The sequence below is a fragment of the Exophiala viscosa genome, assembly GCF_022695815.1.
Source record: "Exophiala viscosa unplaced genomic scaffold EDD37scaffold_8, whole genome shotgun sequence".
Taxonomy (NCBI): Eukaryota; Fungi; Ascomycota; class Eurotiomycetes; order Chaetothyriales; family Herpotrichiellaceae; genus Exophiala; species Exophiala viscosa.
The window spans coordinates 883742-907280 of record NW_026944360.1 but is presented as its reverse complement, the minus strand read 5'-3'; the positions used below and the strand labels follow the sequence as shown (position 1 = coordinate 907280).

At 50.3% G+C, this 23539-nt stretch overlaps 9 protein-coding genes across 9 annotated transcripts; 1 reads left to right on the top strand and 8 right to left on the bottom strand.

Annotated features, from left to right (window-relative positions):
* Position 1: 1 nt before the first annotated feature.
* On the bottom strand, positions 2–1526 carry EDD37DRAFT_482209 (uncharacterized protein). The gene has a single exon (XM_062813248.1). The coding sequence runs from the start codon at positions 1135–1137 to the stop codon at positions 193–195; it is 945 nt and encodes a 314-aa protein (XP_062668513.1). The 5' UTR covers positions 1138–1526; the 3' UTR covers positions 2–192.
* Positions 1527–4350, bottom strand: EDD37DRAFT_482208 (uncharacterized protein). Its single transcript, XM_062813247.1, has 2 exons — positions 3815–4350; positions 1527–3739 (listed from the first exon to the last, which is right to left on the bottom strand). Exons 1-2 carry the CDS (start codon positions 4008–4010, stop codon positions 1917–1919), a joined length of 2019 nt encoding a protein of 672 aa, XP_062668512.1. The 5' UTR covers positions 4011–4350; the 3' UTR covers positions 1527–1916.
* Positions 4351–4446: 96 nt separating this feature from the next.
* On the bottom strand, positions 4447–5987 carry EDD37DRAFT_651893 (protein disulfide-isomerase; the record flags this gene model as incomplete). The annotated part of the gene is made up of 2 exons (XM_062818407.1): positions 4447–5784; positions 5841–5987. 2 exons carry the CDS (start codon positions 5985–5987, stop codon positions 4447–4449), a joined length of 1485 nt encoding a protein of 494 aa, XP_062668511.1.
* An 859-nt stretch (positions 5988–6846) lies between these two features.
* Positions 6847–9053, top strand: EDD37DRAFT_482142 (uncharacterized protein). Its single transcript, XM_062813245.1, has 4 exons — positions 6847–7192; positions 7244–7494; positions 7544–8799; positions 8850–9053. Exons 1-4 carry the CDS (start codon positions 7131–7133, stop codon positions 8970–8972), a joined length of 1692 nt encoding a protein of 563 aa, XP_062668510.1. The 5' UTR covers positions 6847–7130; the 3' UTR covers positions 8973–9053.
* A 4855-nt stretch (positions 9054–13908) lies between these two features.
* EDD37DRAFT_481885 (benzoate 4-monooxygenase cytochrome p450) lies at positions 13909–15996 on the bottom strand. Its single transcript, XM_062813240.1, has 5 exons — positions 15391–15996; positions 15200–15337; positions 15018–15147; positions 14317–14959; positions 13909–14250 (listed from the first exon to the last, which is right to left on the bottom strand). Exons 1-5 carry the CDS (start codon positions 15808–15810, stop codon positions 14082–14084), a joined length of 1500 nt encoding a protein of 499 aa, XP_062668509.1. The 5' UTR covers positions 15811–15996; the 3' UTR covers positions 13909–14081.
* A 305-nt stretch (positions 15997–16301) lies between these two features.
* On the bottom strand, positions 16302–17778 carry EDD37DRAFT_658704 (carboxylesterase; the record flags this gene model as incomplete). Its single annotated transcript, XM_062818998.1, has 2 exons — positions 16302–16810; positions 16857–17778. The coding sequence occupies 2 exons, from the start codon at positions 17776–17778 to the stop codon at positions 16302–16304; spliced, it is 1431 nt and encodes a 476-aa protein (XP_062668508.1).
* Positions 17779–18239: 461 nt separating this feature from the next.
* On the bottom strand, positions 18240–19706 carry EDD37DRAFT_611034 (uncharacterized protein; the record flags this gene model as incomplete). The annotated part of the gene is made up of 2 exons (XM_062815260.1): positions 18240–19303; positions 19370–19706. 2 exons carry the CDS (start codon positions 19704–19706, stop codon positions 18240–18242), a joined length of 1401 nt encoding a protein of 466 aa, XP_062668507.1.
* Positions 19707–20246: 540 nt separating this feature from the next.
* On the bottom strand, positions 20247–21416 carry EDD37DRAFT_481964 (uncharacterized protein). Its single transcript, XM_062813242.1, has 3 exons — positions 21304–21416; positions 20428–21135; positions 20247–20352 (listed from the first exon to the last, which is right to left on the bottom strand). The coding sequence occupies exons 2-3, from the start codon at positions 21001–21003 to the stop codon at positions 20320–20322; spliced, it is 609 nt and encodes a 202-aa protein (XP_062668506.1). The 5' UTR covers positions 21004–21135; positions 21304–21416; the 3' UTR covers positions 20247–20319.
* A 1060-nt stretch (positions 21417–22476) lies between these two features.
* On the bottom strand, positions 22477–23379 carry EDD37DRAFT_651887 (aldo-keto reductase; the record flags this gene model as incomplete). Its single annotated transcript, XM_062818406.1, has 2 exons — positions 22477–22812; positions 22864–23379. The coding sequence occupies 2 exons, from the start codon at positions 23377–23379 to the stop codon at positions 22477–22479; spliced, it is 852 nt and encodes a 283-aa protein (XP_062668505.1).
* Positions 23380–23539: the final 160 nt, after the last annotated feature.

The window sequence follows — 23539 nt, the reverse complement described above, 5'->3', positions numbered from 1 at the left end:
CTGCCTAAACTTTAAGTTTCATCTGGATTGTCGCTGAATCTCAATTCAATCATTCTGTGTAAGTCGCACCTTCGGCATTGGCAGTACCGGAGAAACCAGTGTCTCATGGCATATCATATTGTACTGTCACAAGACGCACCCTCAATCACTCTGCCGAGCAGGTGTGCCTAGGGCTCACGATCCGCTCTTCTTCTACGACACCCCTTTGGCCTCAAGCACCTCCCGCCAAACCCTGCACACCTCGTCATCATAAATCCCGACCAAAATCTCTTCGAACCACCCCTCGAACTCCGGCTCAGCAAGACACTCCTTGAGCAACTCAGCCATTTGTCGTGGAGGACACCTCCAAACGCCACACCCCAGCGCCGCCAACACCAACACACTCTTCCCATGGCGTGCCGCCATACGTAGAATCATTCTAAACCGTTCCCGTATCGTATGCACGTCCTTGTCGAGCTTGAAGCGCAGTTCCCCGGTCTTGCTATCCTTCACTTGCGGTGGACAAGCCAGGGCCGCCACACTGACCACGCTCACACTTGTCCAATCCTTTCGTGGCAGGATTTGGCATTCTTTCATCAACTCGTCCCGAAAGATCACCACATGCGGACTGAATATCCCCGCGCACTGGGTTCCTCCTCTACTGACTCTGTGATATATTGGTACGGCATTTCGCCAAGGGTATTTGTGTGTCCACCGCTCGAGCGTCGGCCACAGCGTGGACGAGTAGCAGAGCGCGTCCTCCTGAGTCGTGCCGTACCGATGTCGCCAGCCTCCAGCTATTACCATGTCAGAAGCACAGTTAAGCACAGCCAGCTTGCCCTCGCGTGCGTACTCGGGTCGGGATTTTGCAAGCTGTCGAGTCAAGGAGAACGTATCTCCGTAGCGAACCTTGATCTGTGGAAGAATGTATCCGGGACACGCGTCTCTTTCGAGTGGTCCAAGTTGTTTCGAAAAGAATGTCGATTCTGGGTTGTCGCTTAGACCCATTGTCGTGAGAACGCCGTCGATCATGGTCAGCGTCTGGTCCGCCATTCTCTTCCGCTTTACCTTGAGCGGTGGCTCTCCGAATGAGGCACGACCCTGGTAGCGTTCTGGGGGCAAGTTGTCGTATGCTCGGGGTCTGAGAGAGCGAGACATGATGATTCCTTCCAGTAACAGCAGTGTAAGTTGTTGTGTATTCGAGATAGGGGCCTAGGGCTTGTTCAGAGTGCTATGGTATGAAAATGCAGATGCTGATGCTGATAGAGAAGAGCAGAAGAGCAGAAGACAGAACGACACATCGACTTTATCAGGCATAAGACATTGCCTGGTGAGGACCTGTGGTGGTAGTCTCAAGGTTTTGCCCAATGACTCCTTCCAAGGAGGTTCAGGATTTTCATTGGTAGACCGTGTATTCCGTGCACCTCCCAGTGCAAGAGCAAGCTTCATAACCACTAAACGCAGAGATTGTCCCAATGGTATGCAGAATCTTCAAAGTCATCTTCACGTCTCGCTTCAGCTCATTCATGTCCGATGCCGCGTGCCTTGCACACCCAAGAGCAGCTCATAATTTTTCGATATAGAATCAATCAGGATACCAATCTTCGTCACTCGTGTCGCCTGAGTTGCGAGATGATCTCTTAGCACGCTGTTTCGGCTTCGAAGTACTTCGAGAAGAGGATGTGGTGCTCGAGACCGACTGAGATAATGGTGAGGGTGTCGGGAGTGATTCAACTCGCGCACGCTTCTTGGACTTCTCTTTGCTGTTTTTGCCGCTGCTTCTGGTTTTTCTTTTGCCACTACCTCTTTTCTCCTGGATGGCATTTTTGAGATGCTTATTCACCAGAGTGATTTTTGGAATAGCTGGTGCGGATTCTTCTTCTTCATCGTCATCCTGATCATCCTCGTCGTCGTCGAGAAAACTTCGCATAGGCTGTTCAGTTTCCGCGTCCACGCTTGGTTGCCATCCCATCACCATCATAGAACCAGTCTGCGCCCTTCACCTTGGACCCATCCTTTTCATCCCAGAAGCCGTGTATAACTGTGGTCCGCTCACCATCGTTCGGATCACACAGTGCTTCGTATTTTCCAAAACGCCAGGTAGCGTCAAGTCCTTTTTGTGGTTTGATCCAGGAATGCACGTACTTGTGCAGAGCTTCATCCATAGACCGGCGTTGTGCAAGTGTTGATTGGCGCGCATATCGATAACCGAAACCCTTGTAGAAAAAGACTTTCTCGCTGGAGAAGTCGGCTGGATTGAACCCCCCCGGAACGTGAAGAGCCACTATGCACTTACTCTTCGATCGGTTGGAGTCTTGATCTTCTTGAGCTACACCTCCGATCGGTGGGACGACAGGCTGTCTGATAGGAACAGGATCCTTGTCAGCCGATGGCACAGCTCGGGTTGCATCTGGATATGATGGTAGACTTCTCAGCTTCTTGCTTGGAGGTAGTTGCCTATCCTCCTCAGCAACTTCCGGGCTCGAAGACCGTTTGAGACCTTTCGAATTTGCTGCCTCTGGAGCAGGGGCCGCTGCAGTGTGCAGATTCACCATTGCTTCGTTCCCATTGGATTCAACCCCGAGAACTGTGGCAAAATCAGTCCGGTCTATCTCAACATCCTCGGGGCCAAAGCCCATGGAGTCTGTGGCATCTGGGTCGCTAATCTGGCAGACCTCAATCAATTCGCTGGGCGTGTCTTGATCAGGTATTGGCGAAGGTGATCTCGACAGACCAGTTCGTTCGTTGACTTCCAACGCGAGCGCCATGAACAGATCATGACGCTCCTTCTCGGCGTCAATGCGTTTCTGGGTGTTGTCTTTCTGTTGGCGTGTAGCGAATTTCTCATAAAGTTTCTGCAACTTCTCAAGATTGTGGCGGGACCATTGAACCTCGAAAAGAGCGTAAAGAAAGAGACTTCGGCCTGTTGGGTTTGAATCCGTGCGGTCCATCACTGCATGCCAATCTTCTTTCGAGATAACCCCTTCGCAGTCGTGCAAGACCTCCTGCAGAATCGCGTCACCATCATCCAAATCACCAGCTGCTCGCTGGCGAACACGATCCTCTGAGACACCGGCTTCTTTGAGTTCTCCTGCTGTGACTGCCCAAAGTTCAGACTCCTTGTAGGCCCTGGACACGAAGACTGGCACTTTCATGGGGTCGAGCCCCTTCCTCGGCCTGGCCCTCATCATGGGCGGGTGTCCGGGGTTCGCCAACCTCTTCGATTGCGAAACGCCTCTTGTATGAGACCGTGTACCATTTCCTGGAATGGTTTCCGGGTCATAGCCAATTCGGAGTGCTTCAAACCAGACCTTTTGCAGGATTTCAAACACATGATCAAGAACCTCTCTTCGTTTCGATTCATCCTGGATTGTTGATGCAAACTGAGCCCAGTCCTTGACATGTTCCATGATCTGAATGTTGAAAGGAAGGCTGCTATCCGGAAGCAAACGGGTACGGCTGAATCGTTGGCGATGAGGTGATGCATAGAAGGGCGATGAGGCAGGTGGAAAACGGTAGGTGCCAGATGGTGGTGACTCGAGGTCAATATGCTGACCATTGAAATCGGGTATGTTGAAACGACCAGCTACCAGATCTTGTTGTATCAGGGCGAGAGTGCCTCCGCTAGTGCTTGCCGCAGCCTCTTCCGGAGGAGTGCTCTCGAAGCTTTTTGCGGCGGTAGTGAGTGTACCTGTCAGAGGACTGTATTCGTCGCCACAGCTTTTCGGCGGACTGGGATTTCCATTCACGGTCGCTTCGTCTGCATTCCCGTCCAGATCGATCAGACTTTCTCCGAGCAATACCTGCTGTAGTTGCAATTGTTCCGGATTCTGACCTCTTATAGATTGCGCTGAGGCCATGACGTGGGACTCTTCAAGGCCTGTAGATCGGCAGAGATTTTTAGGTTGAGCCTGCGTGGGAGTCGTCTCAAGGGTCGACCTGGGGTCGGACGTCGAAGAAAATCCTTCTGCAGGTGTTGGTCGAGGGGGTCCCAAGACAAACTTGGATAAGGCATCGAGAGGCATAGCCATGGCTGCGACAGCTAGGCTAAATAAAGGCGCGGAAGCCTCGAAAGCATGGTCAAACAAACAGAAACTGCCGTCGGCGGCGAAGTCTCCAGAGAACGTAGGCTTCGTTTGGGTCTATCAGACAAAATAGAAGCGAGGAGGTCTTTTGAGGCTCCTTAGGGACGAGGTTCCTTCGTCGGTGAAGGAATATAGATCGATGAAAGCAAGGAGGAGAGTTGTGGGAGGAGTCGTAGAGAAAGAGTAAAGAAGAACTGAGAGGTACAATCGAAAGGACAGTGAAGTGAAGGAAATCAATAAAGGGTTGGTAAAGTCAAGGTTTTGAGATCTGCTTGGGAGCGCAGCTGCCGTGACAGTTTCGACGACTAGCACAGATCAAGTAGGACAATAGCAGGCTGCTTCATTATTCATAATGTGACAGCAAAAGTCGTGCCTTTGCTGCTCAGAGTTCGTCGTGATCTGTGGTCGGACTAGCCTCAGGCTCTGGTTCGGCAACAGTCTCAGCAGCTTCGACCGGTTCAGATCCGGACGAGTCTGATGCGACTCCTCCCAAAGATGGTGGTAATTTCGATTTGGATCCTTCTCCGAGTTTGATGGCATCAATGAAGCTTTCGAGACCAGGTATATCATATGCCTCAGTCGAGTATCTTCTCCACCACCCTCTCTTCATGTTTATGGCAATCACTTCAAGTGTACCCGCAGGACTGAGACCCAGCTCTTGTCTTATCGTGGTGGAGGTGGGGTTGTCGTCTGGCACGGCATAAGTAGGTATCATGCTTGCCTTGCGTTTGTCGTACTTGTGTGCAATTTCGGCCAGAGAAGCGAGCGCGGAAGTCGCATCTTGTGATGGTACTGGGGGACCTAGTGCTGTTGGGACCAACACCAAAAGACAATTGCCGCTCTTTGGATCAAGGCAGGCAGACTCTACTTCGGCAGCAGTAGGAAGTGTAGAAATTGGAGGAGCCACATCAGGTACAACCATTGGTTTCTCTTCGTGATCAACAATGGGCAGAGGTGAGTCGGTGGGAAGGTCGTCGTCCAGCACAATAGTCCCAGAGCTTGCAAGGAAGTCGTCAAAATCAGAGGATTTGTGAGCCTCGGAAGCTCTCGAGAAGCCAGCTGAAGCGGAAGGGGAAGGAGTCGACTTTGATTTCTTCGACTTGGCTGCTTTGGCTTCTTTCGGGGCTGGATCCGGATTTGGAGGAGCAACTTGACTGAAGAAGCTCAGCAAAGAGTCTCGATTGATCTCTCCATTGTAGGTAATAGATTCTTCGCCAGTGGCAGTGACCAATTGAACTGACGGGAGTCTGGTAACACCGTATTTCTCCGCAGTAGCCTTGTCTTTGACTTGTGCAAAGGCGATGGACCCGAGAAAATCGACCGCCAGACTTTTGACCAAGGGGCTTGTCGTGCTTTTGTCGGTAAAGACAATTGCCTTTGCAGATGAAGCCGGATCATTGAGCCACTTTTGGAAAGCGTCGCCTTGTAATCTCCTGACATGATTCGGAAGCTTGTCCTTGACAGCCTCAACTATTCCTTTGGCTGTTCTCGGTCCCTGGTAGTCTTCAACTATGGGTCGACCAGGCTTGTTTCCAGGTTTAACGATTTTTAATGTTGGGAAGCCCTGAACGCCCATTTGTCCGCAGAATGGTTTGTTTGCCTCCTCATCACAGTCGATGGCAGCCACCTTGGCCAATCCGGCGAGGTTCTTTGCAGCTTTCTCATAGGCAGGTTTGAGATTCTGGCAGTGTCCGCACCAAGGCGCATAAAACTCGACGATCTAGGTGAGCAGTCAGTGGTCTACTCGGAATCGTACTTTGGATTTACTCAACATACAGATGTGTGATTAGACTTGGCAATCAGGGTGTCATATGTCTTTGCATTGAGTTGAAGGACGGGGGAGTTCTGGCTGTAAATTGCATTGACGTTGATCCAGCAAGTCGAGGCTAGGACGAGCAAGGTGAGGAGGGATGAGAGAGCCATTTTGAAGCAAGATCCGGAACGAACACACGAACAGAAACAAGACGTGCTAAGGTACAAGATGATGGTGCAGGAGTTGAGAGGCCATAAAGATGACGGTACTCACTTGTCCTGCGGTGACACGGGGGAATAATGATCACCTTTGAACACGCTGGCTGGAAGCCGGCAGAAATGTGAAGGGGGGCACTTAATTATCGGGAATCTGGGGAAGGTGACGAAGTGTCCGACAAGGTTAATCTGCCAAACCCCAATAATTTACACCCTTGCTGGCCAGGTACAGTATTCGAGCCGCAGCGGCCACCTCCACAGGGACAACCTGCATCAATATACATTTCATGGCACCCCCAGACTGTCGAAGTTGCCAGGTGGTGAACGATGTCTGTGGTAAGTACATATCGAATCCCTCGTTTCTCCAGACTCCAATTTGGGGTATGTCATCGGCGGTCAGATTCACAAGGTTAATCTACCTACAGTAGGTACAATCCAAGGGGCCAAACAGTACCTACGCGTAACGCAATATCGGAGATCGCTTTACTGATGATGCACTAGCTTGCTTGATAGGCACGGTGTTTTCCATCTCTGCGGTCTCGGCGTCTTGCGATGGCCTGAGTATTCCACGCCCTCTGACTCGATCGGGCTGTCTCTTGCGGGTTGATGTTGATGATGATCAGCAACGGTATGACTCCGTAGTGATTTTGGAATCATGACACAGGGAGGCGAGTCCAATCATCCGTATTGATTCATCCTTGCAAGGTTGCGCCAGAACCACAGGTAGTCGATGATGCGTAAGCATGCGCCATGCTAACAATGCCACCAACCGAATATGGCTCAAATCCAGCGTTTCGAGGCTTGTCAGTTTTCCACAGTGACCATCCCCATACCCGTTCCACGCCAGTCAGTGGAGGGACTTTTGCCGTTACATGACTCGGTAGGGCTACTAAAAATTGGCCCTAACAGCATCTTAAGGTCTAGGCTGGCATGCAATCCATAAATTTGACCAGACATATTTGGCATGTTTCATCGTCTTAAGATCTTTAATCCACCTACCTGTTTCCGCTGCTACACAGCATCCTCCTTGAACTTTTACGACGAGACTTTCTTTGAACACGGTCCTTTTTTGCCCTTTTATCCAAACGATATGGCAACATGGTCCAGGGTCGAGCCAAGAGGCCTCATCAGAAGGTCAAAACTGGATGCATGACTTGCAGGTAAGTTCCCGCCGATGGAAACCGCATTCGTTTGACTGACAATGTCGCCAGAAAACGGCGCATAAAGTGCGATGAGGGGAAACCAGCTTGTCGGCAATGTACAGATTCTTTGCGGAGATGCGAAGGCTACCATCCTCCTCAGACATGGCTCTTTAAATCGCGTCCGAGCCCTGAAGGATCCGAGACGAGCGCCGCTCTTATTCCTGTCGTTTCTCACATGGCACCCATAGGTGATGCCAACGACAAACGCTCCTTCCAGTTCTGGGTTGAACAAGCCGCACCCATCTTCTCTTGCTACTTTGGTGAGTCCTTCCTGTCTATACGTGCTTACTTGACTTATGTCTCCTGTAGGCCACACTTTCTGGACTCAGCTCTTGCCGAAAATCGGCTTTGTGCAGCCCGCCGTCAAACACATGCTTATTGCCACTTCAAACGTGGTAGAGTTCGCTGCTCTGGATGGCCTGCCACTGGATAACAATGCAGCGTATCAATCTCATTACACCCAAGCTATCCAGGCGACGTGTTCTTCTCCGCAGGTGGAAAACGTGCTCATGGCCTGTCTACTGTTTGCCTGTTGCGAATTCATGAAGGGTTCAGCGGCTGGTGGCCTTCACCACATCCGATCAGGCATCAATATCATTGAGGAATGGTATGGCTCATTGTCCAATCCGAATGTCAAGATTTCCGAGTCCGCGCGGCTCATCATTGGAGCCATTGCTCCTATCTTCATGTCCTATCTTGACAAGTCGCCGACGTATGGAATGGGAGACGTCACTGTCAAGAAGTCAACTAATATCGCCGTGATTGCTCCCAGCCACGAGTTGCCCTTCATCCCTCCTTTCACTCACATACATCCAGCACATCATGCTCTTGATGGTGTCGCGCATCACATTGCGAGACTGATGGACTGGAGAAGTGTTGGACATACGCCTTCGCCGCAACGAAAGATACAACACTTGTTGGACACCTGGCGCATGACTTTCGATGGATATGTCGAGAGCCTGACACCCGCCAGAAAAGAACGTTACGCTGTGGCAGTGCCCCTGTTACGCGTCTATCACACCATGTTCAGTGTCATGTTTCGCGCGTCATCCAGCAACTCCGAGGTCATCTATCACCAGTTTCTGGGAGAGTTTCAATGGATTGTGAGCATATACGACGAGTTTGCAGTACGTTGGACAGGCAATGGCCCTCCCAAGTTCTCTTCCGGAGACGCCGGAAGCCTCGACTATCACATGGGATTTATACCTCCCCTCTTCTTCACGGCCACGAAATGCCGCGACCCTGCCACAAGAATGGCCGCCCTCAACCAGTTGGGCTCACTGCGAGTCGAGGAGAACAATTGGACAAGTTGTACCGCGTACATGATTGCCAGGAAAATCATCCAAATCGAAAACAGAATGGCCATCATCAGCGACCGTGTAGGCCGCAACGACAAGCGTGACCTCATCCGGCCTGTCGAGGCTTCCATTACAGACAAACGGAAAACCCAAGCCACACTCGACTATGCTGTTTTTCCTTATGGAGGGGATGCCGACCCTTTGCTACATGAAACGGTCGACCTATTGGATTGTACTTCTTTACTTTCATCCTCCAAGGTGCAATGGGTACGTACCACTTTCACACATGACATAGAACCACTAGCTAACGCTTCCAGCCGTTGAGCAGGATTTTACGCATAGGAGGTTATCAAGGTGGAGGTGTGAATCCAACGCCGACCGATTGCTGTTGCGGCATCCACTCTCCAAAGAGTGTCTTCACCCATCAGCCGAAGACATGATGATCATGCATAATCGAGGCCGATCGCCTGTTACTTCCGATGAGCGTACACCAGAGAAGTTCCGGAAACGACCTGAATCCAGGTTGGTCGAGCACCATTGCCATCGTGATGCGCTAGGCTACCAGTTGGAACATATGACTCTCGGTCGTATACTCCATCACCATGGGCGCATGGCGGCCTGCTCCGTCCCAACCTGTATGGGCGCGTTCTGATCACAGCACCGCCGGAGGCTCTGGCTCTAGGACTCTTCACCAAGACGATCCTCAGTCATTACCGTACCAACCTGGTACGAGTTTGATCATCAGATGGGCTGGAACCACACAGAAGACGTCATATGGAGGAGTGTCTCTGTACGTGGACCTCAGCCGGTGGTCTCCGGCACGATCCACGTTCTATGTATGTGGCAGAATGGCCACACGTTGCGCACCAAGGGTCGAGGGTGGAGATCGACCATTGCCATGTCACTTAATAACTTGAAGGCATGTTCGTGAAACTCGTCCATCATACGAGTGAGATGGAGATTCTGGAAAGGAACAGGTGACCTAATGCCACTGTCCAGAATACTACTGTATGTACTCCACGAATCTCTTCTGAAGCTGGTGCTTGATGATCTCAGTACCTGCTTCATTCAACAGCTGTGCAGACGATCACTTCCTTCAGGTCACAAGGTCATGCTCAAATGCCGGTTCTTGAAGGGTGAGATGACGTGGTGAAAGCGGATCCCCAAGATTCAGCCGCACATCGCGTACACATTCCGGGGTCCTCCGCACACAACGACAGCGTCAGCCGTTGACAGGGTGGAGGTCATCACTTCTATCGCATGTTCCAACTGGGTTCAACTCAAGCCACCTGCTGTCGTGAGCCTGTTCGACCTTCTACTTGTACAGTATCGCTGATGGACTCCCTGTCAGACGATGCCAATTTTCTGGAAAGGGGCTCGAGATATTGCCCATATGTCAGCCCTGCTCAGACGAAGGCGCGACACTGGACGTTTGCAGTTTCCAGAAAAGGTGGCACCGTCTGGCCGCTGTGGCTGGTCAGGTTCAAGTACTAGTAGTTATGTACCATTCTTGTTGTCATTCCGGAGTCCTTCAAAAAACAACGATACTTTGATAGTTTAGAGTAGCGGTTGCTAGGCACAAATAAAACATCAAATTGGCTGTTCAAAAAACAACGATACTGTATATTGTTGGCTTTTGGCAGGGTGGAGGCCATCAGCTCTACTGTACAGTGCTTCTGTCTCGCTGCTAAGGCTCCGCTGTTGCGGACCAGCTTGACTTCGAACTTGTGTCTTCAATGTACGGCGTACCCTGTCAGACGGTGCCAATTTCTCTGGAAAACAGGCTCGGCGGATAGGCTGTTTCCATGGTTCGTGATCCGCAATTGTCATGTGAAATCAGAAGATCTTCGTGCCTGCTCGTCTCTGAGATACGGTTGGAATCGTTCAGGGCGAGCACCTGCCAGGAATGGAAGCAACCAAAAAGACCTTGTTATGCGCGTGTAGACTAAGCAGAGTCTAGGCACATAGCTGAAACATTCACTCTGAAACAAAAGCTATGTGTCTGCAAGACCTGATGAGCAAGGCAAGATCATTTGGGACCGTATACTACATAGTAATACTACTGTGGTCCTTGTGTATTGGAGAAGGGACAGCAAATGCAGTCATGCAAACTCATGCAACGTTCATGAGCGACTTAGCAGGGATGGAAGGATACTAGTAGGTGACTGCGATAGTATACTTACTTTACATTAGCATGAGGCCGTGGTAAAAGCGGCGATGAAGCAGTTTTAGCAATGGGATTGTGCCTCCAAACGGCGTGTATGACAATCCTCAGTCTTGCTTCGCATTACTTTCACACCCTCTCTATGTTGCTGACTTCTATTCTTCTAAATCATCAATCATTGGACTTTTCATCTCTTTCTCAAACAGTCCATCTCTCACCTTGATGATACATCTCGAATCTTCCCTGATATTGCCTCAGGAAGGTGGTTCATTTCTATTGCCTATGTGAAACCACTTATGGATGATTGATTCCATTCAGCATTGAGCAACAACCATCACCGTTTCCTGTCGCTCGTCACGGCTCCTACCAAACCTTCGTGATCAGTGCAATCCAGGAAGAGTCTGGTCCAACCACCTTTCCGTCAATCCGTCGTCGCCTCTTCCAAAATCGTTCGATGGCCTCTTTTCACTTCGTCGTCATCTCCGAACTACATAGTAGTACTAGTATTTCTCCTTCTCTCTTTGGTCATCCATCCTCTTCGGTCTTTCAGGCTGCTCCTCTTCCTTCATCATCTCCCCTCCATCGCCGTCTGAGAACTTCAGTTGTGCCAAATGCTTGCGTTGCCACTGTACGTTTGGAGAGGCGAGATTTTTCAAGAGATGGAATTTGTACTTGTACCTCAGGATCCTGCGAAACAATAAAGCTTAGATTGCTTACCCGGGGTCATCAAAGATCCTTTGGAGTTCACTTCTGACATGTTTTGCATGCGGTGATCCTTTGGCAGGTTTTTCCCCGTGGGTACGGTACATTCCACTTCACTGAATGCTGACTCTGGTTCTTGCCCTTAGAAATCCCAAGACGGCCTCCGATGCATGGTCCCCCAAAGAGCGAGTCACGATTGATATCAGTGCCACTCAAGCAATCATTCAGGCATACTGATTCTGGAGCGTCTGTCACTTCCATGATGATCAATCTCCTTTTGCGCTGAGCTCCACATTACACCGAAACGACTCGCAGCTGTTGAGACCACTGTTAGCATCAACCAGGCCGAAACACGGCAGCGTCTGACGATGTCACTGCCCATCGGGAAACAAAAGAACAACTCGCAGATGTCAGTACGCCTAGATCACAATCGGTACCAACAGTGGGCGAAAGCATTGTTCGTGGTCGACGTCGTCTGGCTCTGTCCGAAGGCTCTGTCGCCACCCAACCTTGTGGAGATCAGTTCATGACAGGCACCTGACCACTCTCGAAAGTCTAAAGGTCTGGTCCTGTCATCTCGAAGCTGGCAAGAGACCGTCCATTACAATACTAATGTTATGAACTCGTCCTGTCCATCTCCGCATACTATACCGCAGTATTTCCCCGCCTTATTAACGCTAGGCCCAATACCGCGAAACTGCTGCCTCATTTCTGACAGCCTCGGCTCAGTACGCTATTCCTTTCTCGGTGATCTTCTCAGTCCGTCGACGAATTCGGAGTTGTACACTGGAAAAATCATTTTCCGTTCGGCGTGGCGAGCTTCAACGAAGGCTGATGTAAGGGCGTTGGGTATGGAGCCCACTAAAGTGTAAGGTTGGATTGCGCCCCTCTATGAAGCACTTATACCAGGTGAATTTGTCTCTCCGCGAATGGATTGGCACTTTCATCCATATCTTGCTACCCGCTTATTGTAGGTGCTGGCTTATGATCGACGGGTGGACACGAGCTTGAAGGGGCCGTAAGCAGGCTGCTCCAGTTCTTATCGATACTGGGAAAGACGAGCCGAAGGCGAGGCAGTGTCGAGCGATGAGGCAACATAAGTTCAAGCCCTGCGAGACATGCTTCCAGCCAATCCGCTGGCCGAATATAATGCAGACGCCGTTTCCAAGCCATAATCGTAGAGACTGAGGTGAACCTGGAATATACAACAACTGAAGACTACTTATTACGCGCCAAGTGCTCCAGGTGAAGCCCCCGAAGATACTAGTATAGTATCACTTATTAGCACGATATTAAGAATAGTACGCACGACGAATAGAACGACTAATATAAACGCCCTGATAAAGACTTTCACGATATTAATTTTATGATATCGATTATTTAGTATCATTATAATTTATATCTCTACGAACTATTATATAATACTATAGTATTACTATACTCTAGTAATTTAAAAACGTTAATAATATTAAATTTATACTCGATTTATATTCGATTTATACTAGTACTTAATTTATACTAGATTTACTATATATTATATTTATATGGGAATAAATCTGAATCGGATTCTTCTACAGAATATAGTGATTTCGGAATGTATAGTTAAAATTTTAAGGCTATTATTACAGAAAGGTATTTCTTTTACCCGGATCGGATCCTCTGCCTTAGATAGAGTACTAGTATCTAGAAGAATAGAATTTGAAATTCCGGTCACTCGTCGAATCTTGGTGGGACCGTTGTTCAGGGCGAGCTTATTACGCGATTCGCAACGCGCGTGACAGTGCTAAGAACAGCGCAGAAGAGTAGCCGATGACCATGATCTAAATGGCTAACGAAACCGATAAAGCTGCCCTCATAAACGCAGTACTACTTACTATAGTACTATAGATCGAATGTAAATTCAAATTAGCTTTTACAATAATACTTACCTAGCTCCTTTCCAGAAAAAAATTGGTATCGTCTGACCGCTGTACCTGGTTGGGTTCAAAGTAGGCACTAGTACTCATGTATGCCTCCTGACGAGAAGCCTTCCCGGACGTCAACCGCCTCCACGAATGCTCGCCGAATAAAAGCCCAGTCCGGAAGTCTCCTTTAGAGGGCGGCTCAGAATCCAGTCGTATACTAGTACCTATACAGCTATCCGCTAGCGAGTCTCAGCAACTTACGGGGGAGTCTTTTACAGAATCGACTGTCCCAGGCAGACATTGAGCTGAACGCGGAGGACTCTCGCAGGCGACCGGCCCCTGCATCCAGCAAACTCCTCGACCCTCCTATTCCCAACCAGAATATATAGTACAATCGACAGGAGAATAGCCAAAGATCTGATACTAAGTACATAGTACTATCGCATCTAGGGCTGGCACCTCACAAAGTCAAAATACCAATGATATCCTGATAAAGTACTCGAAATCGTAGTACTAAGGGCAACCTGCGTCCCAATTAGCGGGGGTATATCGCCGCTTCTAAAAGAAAGATCAAATTCGGTTTCAATGCCCTCCCAGAACGCTGCCTCGAGTGTTAGCTGCTGACAATTAGGAGGCCTCGGCCCTACCGTACGACTGCTACTAGCTTTAAGTCAAGCTGGGCCATGAACTTATACATGTATCTTAGATGTACTCCTTGTCAGACGGTGCCAGTTTTTGGGAAATATGCTCGCTAGGGTACGTAGATGGTGTTCAACCGCTCATTTTCTTATCAGACGGTCGAAGGTGAGCTTGCATAGCAAGTCCTTCGGTCGAGAGGTCAGCAACTGATCCGACATCTCCATAGATGCGTGCATATCCGCGGCGGGTCGTGTCCGATACCTCGAATATACGGAGTGTAACAGAATTCTCATTTCGGACAGAGCGAGGCTATCGAGCATTTGCCCATTAGCACTCAAGCAATTGCTCCAAAAAAAATTGGTGGAAAACACTCACAATTTGCCGATGCATGAACGGGCGCCGGACCCAAATGCGAACATCAAGCGCTGTCTGTCGACGCTGCCTTTCTCTTCGAGCCATCTCTCGGGAAGGAATTTGTCTGGTTCAGGGAAGACGGACTGGTCAAGCCGGTGTACTGTGTATGACTGAGCGCTGACAATGGTATGAGCCGGAATGTAGTACCCGTCAATGACTCGGCCGCCTTGAGGCACGTAACGTGGTAGAGGCAGGGTGCCGGGAGCCCAGAGCCTCATGGTCTCCTCAATAACGGCGTTGAGATATGGCTGTTGATTGAGCCTGCCCCCATGCTCCGGGTCACATGTCTGTAGCTCCTCGATGAGTCGCTGCATGCGCTCAGCGTTGTGCGATTGCGATAACTCCCACATGAGAAAGCATAGCGCATCACCTGTGGTGTCGATACCTGCGCCAATGTGATCGAGGCACTCGGCGACCATGTCCTCCATGCCCATCTCGGGATGTTGGAGCAGGCGAGTTGCGAGTGTGAAGTCTGAATGAGGGGATGCCCGCATCGAGGACCAGGCATAATGAAAGAGGAATTTGCCGCCTTTCGAGGGTCGCTTGGGAGTCAACGACTTGTAAGCAGCTTCGAGCCAAGGGTAGTGGTGACGGAGCACCAGTGCTATGGTCTGGTCAGCCTACTGAACGAATGCTGATAGGTAAGTAGGGTGTTCACTTACCAGACCGGCTGTCATGGTACGAAAGGTTTCGGACCATGTCATGATCACTACCACCCTCGACAGATTTCGTGCCGTATGGGTGGAAGATCATGGCACTCACACAGTCAAGGGCGTAGCAGTGCAAGTAGAGCTGCGAAATGTCAGTCCGCCAGAGAAAACACGTTCTTGAGTTAAACACCCACGTATATGTCTGTACTTTCGCTTTCACCACAGACTTTTGCAAATGCTTCACCACGCTCACGTAGGGGTTCCTGGATGCTGGGATGCAGGACAGCCGTATTCGTGTACCGATCCGCAAGCCGCTTTTTCTTCTCGTTGTGCTGTAGAGAAATGTAAGACCATACTCGTGCTTCCTAGGGAGGATAGGACTCACCTCCTTCTTGTCTAAGGCAGTGAAGAGATTTCTGTGATCGTTTTGTTTGAAAAGAGAATATAACTCCGTCTTCGCATAACCACCGGCAGAGGTGTAGATCTCTTTCAAGGCCGCTGCGCTGGCAAAGGATACCTCATTGGGTGCCAATCGTACCACGCAACCATATCTTAGGTGCAGATTGTGTATCCAGAGACGCTTCGTGCCGTTGAAATCGTGATATACCATAAAGAGGTGCGATATATTGGTGTACCATGGGCCGGGGACTTTGCTTAGTGGTGAGAGAAACAGGCGATATGCCAAGAAGCTGAGACATGATAGAATGGCAACTGCGACGAGCAGCGATAGCGCTGAACGGTGTACTGATAGTACTACTGCCGAATAAGACACCCAAACCCAATTCGGAAGTGAGGTAAGTGTCATTGTCCGACAGTGATTTTCAATAAAGGTGATATGACTGAACTACAGTAGTCAAGTAGAATCCCAGGCCAGTCGAGTCGTTGCGAAAGAACGGAGAGTAACCGTGGTCTGTGTGGTTGAGCGTCTCAGTCCTCAATGCCAACGTCCGCATTTACTGTGGCCATGTTTTCGAAGAATGGCGAAGACGAAAGTCGATTTTGTGAAAAGAGAATTGTAAGAGACAACTGAAGTCCTATCCCAGCCTTGCATCGGATTTGACCGCCCAACTAGGGCGATAACTACATACTAGTAGTGCTTAGTGTCGATATGACAGACTATCAAACCTGAACTTTCTTCCTACTCTCACCCGTTCGACCAGAAACAGATCAATAGCTGCAGTGGTGTTAGTAAGCTGGCAGAGAGTCGAACCAAGCGACCTTGTTGGCCGATGCTACTGGTATAGGACCCTATCCGTTTCCGACGGGATGGATCACCGGATCCACGCCCGTTGCATTCTAGGACGGGAGATTGTTTCCGTTCGGATCCCCAGTCTTGATGAAATCGGCCCAGTAGCCGTTCATCTTGGCCGCGATCTCGTAGTCCTCGGCTGTCCAGGGAGAGTCTGTGTCATAGAGGTTGTTCAAAACGTAATTGATCTCAGACTCGTGGTAGGCGCCCCTAGTCTGATTTGGCGGAGCATGATCCCAGAAATACGTGTACACCGGGCTGGAAGCAGCAGGATGCCAAAGGTTTGCCCAGAGCCAGGTGCCAACTTTAGACCGGTCAGTGAACTGCGAGTCGTAGGCACCTGTTGCGGAAGTCGAATTGTCTGTTGGGTAGAGAGCGAGAAACTCGGAGGTCCAATTGCCTGTATCGCTGTCGTATGTTTCATTAAGGAATGAGTAGTACTCAGTTACTTTCTCGACCTGACCATAATTGGCGCCGCTTTCATCCTTTGTGTTTCCAGTGATGATCGGGATGTCATTTGCTGGGCCCTTTTGTAACGACTCGAGGTAGGTAGGTGCTCGGCATGGCATAACTGTCCAGTGTTGCCGAAAACGAAAACTCACTATCCATGAATGAAGTGGTAAGGTTGTCCATCGGTAATGCCCGTAGCTCTTCGAGGCTGCTGACATTTAGACTGGCCACGTATTCCTCGCCAGTCTCCAGAGCGGTCTCCAATGTTTGATATCCTTCGGCAAGAGATGTCGCAAGAGGGTCGTGTGGATCCCGCACTCCAGATTCGATGATGGCCCCAACAATCAAACCCTTGGTGAGAGGACTGTTCACGATATGGTACGTTGCAGCGGATCCTGCCGACTGGCCCATGACGGTGATGTGATCAGGGTCTCCACCAAAGGCTGCAATGTTCGCGTGAATCCATTTCAAGGCGGCGAACTGATCTAACATCCCCCACTTGCCCGAGCTATTGTGGCCGGTCTCCTCCAAGACTTCATCCGAGAGCCAAGGGTGCGCCAACCACCCGAAAGAGCCGGTCCGGTAATTGTAGTTGACATAGACGATGCCCTTGTCCGCCATACCGCCACCGTCGAAGAGAGCGTCCGCGGCAGTAGATTCCGCTGGATAACTCCACATGACCACGGGAAGCTTCGCATCGCTGGAATTGGCGGCACTCCAGATGTTGAGATTCAAGCAATCCTCACTGATGTTGTAGCCATTGTCGCCGGTTGTTGCAGAAGGGCAGATAGGTCCAAAATCTTTCGCTAGTAAGGTCTGATTCCACGATTCGGCTGGTTGAGGCGATCTGAATCGATTCTGAGCTGCCGTTGATGCTGCGAAGGGTATGCCCTTCCATACTGTGATATGCTCCCAATTTGTCAAGTTCCCGCTGGGGGTACTATTGAAAGCAGGATAACCTTGTATGGGGCCGTGATTGGTCTCAACGACGGTGTTGTATAGTGCGGCATTACAGAATTCCGAGACCACAACAAGCGGGAAAAGAACAGATCTAGGGTTGATTCGGGATTGCATCTTCACGTTTGCTTGACTTCAAAGAGGCAGCTTACATGGCTAGCAGTTTTTGCAACGGGCAAAATGAGTACCATATGTACGGAATGTCGAGGTTACACTGGGTTGGTGCTTTCGCAAGAGACTTACGAGGCAATGTTCCTCGAAGTCTTGTTACTTGGAAAGGTATGGCGGATCGACGTACGAGTCGGCGGGACCCAAAGGACCATACGTCAGGACCCGAAGAGATTGACTTTTATCAGCCTCAGATCTGACGAAGACAGCTTCTTATGCGGAAGGTTGGAGGTGCAAAAGATAGGTGGATAGAGTTACCCCCACTCCATGTACAGAAGACACGTAACGTTCTGGCAGGCTTGGTCCGAAGAAGAACCTTGTCTACTGAAATAACTTTATACATGGCTCGACACCATCAAACCTCTGTTATAGGCACAAACGTTGCCTATGAGATAGGCATGCAGTGACCATCATCTGCCCTCGGTCAGCCTGCGTGACAAAGCCTCAAAGGCAGGTGGCATGCTCGGCCCATACACCGAGGTACTCGAACGTGTTCTGCTGAGGCTGAGGAAGTCAGCTGTCGGGCTTGATGCAGACGCTGATAGAGACCCGTCTGCACCATGGCTGCTGCCTTCATCCTTGCTGGCTCCTTTCTCGTCTGGGCTGCGTAGACGCTCCTCTTCCTGCTTCTCTCCCTCTGCGCGAGCCCTTCGGCATCGATGATTTGTAGCCAGAATAACGAGAAGGTGTCCAACAATGAACCATGCAAATAATACCGGCAAGGTTCGATAGAGTCGGTTGTAGCATCCACCGGATGTGATCTGAATGAAGGTCTCATACCAATTGTGCGCAGGTAGGGCGTACCCATACTTGTAGAATGATGGCGCCAGATCGAAATTCGCCAGCGAGCTAGTGATGTTCATAATGATCCAGGTCAGCACGAAGAACGGCATATACTGCATGGGAATGAGGACGGAGGCAGTGTCGAGTAACATGAAGTTGATGTACATGAACAGCCAACCGAGCATCCAGATCAGCATAAACTGACCACCAGTCAAAGCCCAGCTTTCTTTGTAGGCCCAGATGTATCCTGTCCAACATAGCGACCCCACGAATGTGTACGCAGTTGCAAACACATGGCGAATGAGCCCATTCATAAGAGTAGTTAATCGACTGAACAGATTCAAGCTGCTACTCACTCCGTTGATGGCCATGACGAAGAAGAACTGCTGAACAATGGACAAGGCCACAGATGCGGTGTTGTAAAGGACTCGAGTGCCTTGCTCCGTAGGTTTCAGGTTGATTGACGTGGCCGTGAATGGGTTCAAGAAGGCGTCGATGGCAGCAGAATCGGATTGATTGACTGAGCTGAAAGCGCGTGTGCCGTTGATCTGCGTGTATACCGTACGAGTAGCGGCTACCAACTCCTCGAGGTCGGGGTTCACGTAGCCTTCCATCGTCGTTGGATATCTTGCTTCATTATAGACGTAGCGGATGGTGTTGGATGAGTTGTATGACGCCGCCGCAGCCCCTCCTGGTCATGCAGCCGAGAGGCGTTCCGAGGCTCCAGGCAATGTGTATATTGCAGCCCAGAAATGACCACTGCAGACAGCTTTTTCGACCGTTTGGTAGTCGGGATATTCAGATGCCCGGTGGAAATCCAACGTGACAAAGGTGCTGGCCCGAAGTTGTTGGTATGCTTCGAGCATGGATTCGCCAACAACTCCGCCATCGTAGTCGATGGCCAGTACTTCGAGGTTGTGAGTCTTGTAAGCATCTTTGAACTGTGACCCATAAAGAAGAGACATGTTAGTCAGGAAGAGCAGTTGCAGCAGCACGAAGCTCAGGGTGGCTCCTGTCAGCAGAGCTTTGCGGTGAGTAGCCCATGCCGACGGGAATAGCGACTCAGGGTTCGTCTTTTGATGCATGGTAGCCATCTTGCCTGCGGATGAGAAAATGCGGGAATTGAGTCCCGGCGTTGGCGGTGATAGTGGACGACTGGCCCTTTCGACTTCACACAAAGATCCCTTTCAGATTGTCAGTATATCGGTGTTAGAACTAGCCCAGTACAATAAGCCAGTAGCGCCATAAATTCTGAACCATCAAGGTTCGGCGAAGCCATTGAGTCCGAGTACTTATATCTGTGCGGTAGCGACGTCAAATATTGAGTAATGGGCATGTATACCTGAGGTAGATGTGCACGGTGTGCTTGGTGGTGGCTACGGCTGGACTTTTCGGCATGTATTATCTCTCAAATTCTCAATTGCTCGGAGTTGCACTGACCGACCGGTCGGATCAAGCTGGTTCCGATCGTGGAGTGAGGCGCACGTCAGCTGTACATCATCTGAACTTTCTTTTGACGCTTTGCGAGACGCATCGGCAGCAGGTCGAAATACTTTATTAGTGCTGCTAGTCCGTCAGGTACGTGGCGCCGTCTCATGATATTCTCAACACTGGTTCTAGATGAGATACACGATATACTCTTCATTCCAATCCTTTGATACTTAAGAAAAGATTCAGATTTAAGCATCAGGATGCCCGTGCACCATTCTAGGCTTTCACCTCTGTAATAGCAACGCCGTCCTTCGTGGTGAAAGGTTAGCAGAATATCTTTTGGATCAGGTGGGCGACTAGTTAACAGTCGGAAGGGCCACTCACTTTGTGGCTAGGGTGGCGCCCGGTGAATTCGTGGAGTTCAGTCTCGTATTCCAGGCTGGGATCTCCAGCTACGTTCTCGATAGCCGTGACCGCTGCTTCTTCAGATTTCGCTCGTACGGCCTGCAACAATTCGGCACGATCCAGATCAACACGCGCTCCACTCTGTTCGATCTTCTTGCGCTTATCTGCAGTATCTGCTTGCAAATAGGCTAGATATTCCAACGTTGGGCCCCTTCCTATGTTGTCTGCCACAATCGTTGACACGCCACGTTTGAGCAGGCCAAGCCGTTCAACTAACCACAGATCCGGCAGGTAGCGGTCCTTGAAGTGGTCCAAGAAGAGCAGCTCAACGTGGTCGATGATCTTGTCGTGAACCAGTCTTACCAGTGTCAGGTGTGCAGGTGCAACGATAATGCGCACAATGTCACCCAAACCTGCAAGTTCAACCAACTTGCCTGCCACAGCCGCATAGTCAGAGTTGATCTCGAGACTCAAATACTGTTTGCCGCCAGCACGGCGCAGAGCGTCGCCGAAGCGGATGGCTGAGTAACCGACATAACCACCTAACTCGACCATCACCGAAGGCCTGCGCTTGCGATCAGGGATGATATCAGATCGCCTTTGGTCGGACCGATGTTCATGAGATGGTGCCTTGTTCTGGCGAACTCATCGATGGCGGCTAGGATCTTGTCTGGTTGCCCTTTGAAACTATCGAAATTGGGTTGGTCAAGAAATATTCTAGAAGCTCTTGTTCTCGATTGTCCTGCAAGATGAAGTTAAGATGGCTATTCCAATAGTCCATTCCCACATAGACGACGTGGACACGAGTCACATGGCTCAGTCGACAAGGCTCTTCATAATGGCTTCTTTACTTACGCCGTGGATTGCGCCGGGCCGGGGTCCAACACTTGCCATATTTCGATATTTCCGACCTCTTCTTGCTCTTCGGATGGCTTTGTGTAATTACGATGATGGGAAGTGAGGAAGCGTGCAAATCCAGATTCCTTGCTCGGTCATGAAGCGCAAAGATATATCGCATGGGACGCGTGTGCACTTGGTATGGCGCCTCGTTGACCGAATATCCTTTCCTTTCTCGGCTGTCCGGCTCCAATTAGTGGCTCAACCGGGCCGAAAGTAAGTATATGGTGGGGCGGCATTGACCTTTTCTCTGTGGGGTGAGCATGTTACTCATCTTGACATCAAATGGCGACATGACCTGGCATCGGCAGTTTCTTTCAAGTCTGGCACGGGGAGCAGTCGCCCTTCCTAGACGGCGCTTGACCATGTTGAGCAGGCGGCTTGTTCCAATCGGATACACGATTTGTGGAAAATAGACTCCATCTGCAGCCAGACGAAACGTCGAGGAGGCGACGTAGCAGTACCAGCTGGGCGGAAGTATTCATACAAAAGTAGTAGCCATGCCCAGGGGGCGATGCTAGGTGCAACAGCCAGTACATACCGAAATCAAATTCTTTGGGTTCTGGGGAGTGCCGGGATGCTGAACACGTCGAGAAACATAATTCAAAGGGTCGCCACTCAGGCGAGAGTCCATTCCGCGTAAGACCTGTGCATCCTCACCTTCGATCTGAGGGTTGCAGGAAGAAATGAAGTACCACGTATATGATACTCGTCGGCGCGGAAAAGTAGTTGATGTCCCTGCAAGACCTGGGTACGCGTTTCGAATGCAAAGTATCCCTGTCCGCTGACGGGATGTACGGTAGTGATCAGATCTCCGACAACATGGTCTTTCGAATGGCCACTCTCATCAGTATATGATGGCTGCTTCGATCTTCCTATCGCTTGGCTCGAGGACTTGCATCATAAGCCTACGGCAAATACGATGATCGGTCCCTGAAGACAACGGGGGAGATCTCCTCCGTGATATATGAAGATGGGAGCCAGTCAAGGCACTATGGGCGAGACCGACACCGCCTTTGTAATATCACATAATCAATTCTTCCTGACTTTCGCGGCTTGACTTGCCGCTAAGGAAGGGTTTGGAGTTCAGCATCGACAACGCCGTGCGGTACCATTCAATATTTCTCTTCCCTACGAATTGTCCACAGCCTGCACAATAGCCCCAGAAGCTCCCTGATCCAATCCATCAAGCGTGCTCATATCCTCTGCCGAGATATCGAACCCATATACATCGGCATTCTGCTTTATCCGCTCAGGATTGTCACTCTTCGGCAGCGGCACCCAATTCTTTTGCAAGCAATATCGAATCAAGACCTGCGCTGTGGATCTGTCGTACTTCTTCGCCAACGACACTAAAGTCGGGTCATTGGCCTTGTAATTGCGGACGAGGGGCGAGTAGGCTTCGATAACAATGCCATGTTTCTCGCAGTACTCGACTGCTTTGCGCTGCTGGCACCACGGGTGTAACTAAACCAAACGTTAACGTTGTGTCCATTGTCAGGGCCTGGGCGCACATACCTCAATCTGATTGACATGCGGCGGCCAGACCTTCGCATAGCCCTTCATCTCTTCGATATGACCGGCACCAAAGTTGCTCACGCCAATACTCTTCGCCTTGCCCTCCTCGTACAACTTCTCGAGCGCCAGCCACATCTCTTTCCGCGCGCTGCTGCCTGCATTTGGGCTGTGTATTAAGAACAAATCGACGTATCCTTTATCTCCCGCGTCGATCTTGTTCACGCTTTCCACCGACTTCTGGTATGATTTTTCTACACTGCCGCCGACGGAGAGGATTTTGGTGGTGACGAAGATCTCGGAGCGAGGGAGATCGGACTTGCGGACAGCCTCACCTACTTCGGTTTCGTTCGCATAGAATTGTGCTGTGTCGATGTGGCGGTAGCCGGCTTGTAAGGCGGACAGACATGATTGCACACAGACTGATGCTGAGGATTGGTAGACTCCGAAACCGAGGCGGGGGATGTGTATGGAGGAGTTGGGGAGAGGGAGGGTGTCTTTGATTGTGAGGATAGACATTTTGCGGCAACAGAGGAGAAATCTGTGGTTTACGAGCTGCGATCTGCGTAGGTAAGTGAGTGGTAGAACAGAAAGTCTCATTGATTTGGTGTTGTTGATCGTCTTGAACAATTTTCGATGATGCAATGACGCGATCGTAAAAAGGCGCCACCAGATGCGG

What these genes read in the sequence shown, in the direction of transcription:
- EDD37DRAFT_482209 (XM_062813248.1), bottom strand. Translation starts at nt 1,137, where the DNA reads ATGTCTCGCTCTCTCAGACCCCGAGCATACGACAACTTGCCCCCAGAA.
- EDD37DRAFT_482208 (XM_062813247.1), bottom strand. Translation starts at nt 4,010, where the DNA reads ATGGCTATGCCTCTCGATGCCTTATCCAAGTTTGTCTTGGGACCCCCT. An exon ending in CTCAGCGCAATCTATAAGAG is followed by an intron (nt 3,740 to 3,814) that starts GTCAGAATCCGG and finishes ACGGGAATGCAG; the next exon opens with ACGAAGCGACCGTGAATGGA.
- EDD37DRAFT_482142 (XM_062813245.1), top strand. Translation starts at nt 7,131, where the DNA reads ATGGTCCAGGGTCGAGCCAAGAGGCCTCATCAGAAGGTCAAAACTGGA. An exon ending in CATCTTCTCTTGCTACTTTG is followed by an intron (nt 7,495 to 7,543) that starts GTGAGTCCTTCC and finishes TGTCTCCTGTAG; the next exon opens with GCCACACTTTCTGGACTCAG. An exon ending in CATCCTCCAAGGTGCAATGG is followed by an intron (nt 8,800 to 8,849) that starts GTACGTACCACT and finishes TAACGCTTCCAG; the next exon opens with CCGTTGAGCAGGATTTTACG.
- EDD37DRAFT_481885 (XM_062813240.1), bottom strand. Translation starts at nt 15,810, where the DNA reads ATGACACTTACCTCACTTCCGAATTGGGTTTGGGTGTCTTATTCGGCA. An exon ending in CTGCCTTAGACAAGAAGGAG is followed by an intron (nt 15,338 to 15,390) that starts GTGAGTCCTATC and finishes ATTTCTCTACAG; the next exon opens with CACAACGAGAAGAAAAAGCG. An exon ending in GCGAAAGTACAGACATATAC is followed by an intron (nt 15,148 to 15,199) that starts GTGGGTGTTTAA and finishes GACATTTCGCAG; the next exon opens with CTCTACTTGCACTGCTACGC.
- EDD37DRAFT_481964 (XM_062813242.1), bottom strand. Translation starts at nt 21,003, where the DNA reads ATGGTCGAGTTAGGTGGTTATGTCGGTTACTCAGCCATCCGCTTCGGC. An exon ending in GGCGCCACCCTAGCCACAAA is followed by an intron (nt 20,353 to 20,427) that starts GTGAGTGGCCCT and finishes TTCACCACGAAG; the next exon opens with GACGGCGTTGCTATTACAGA.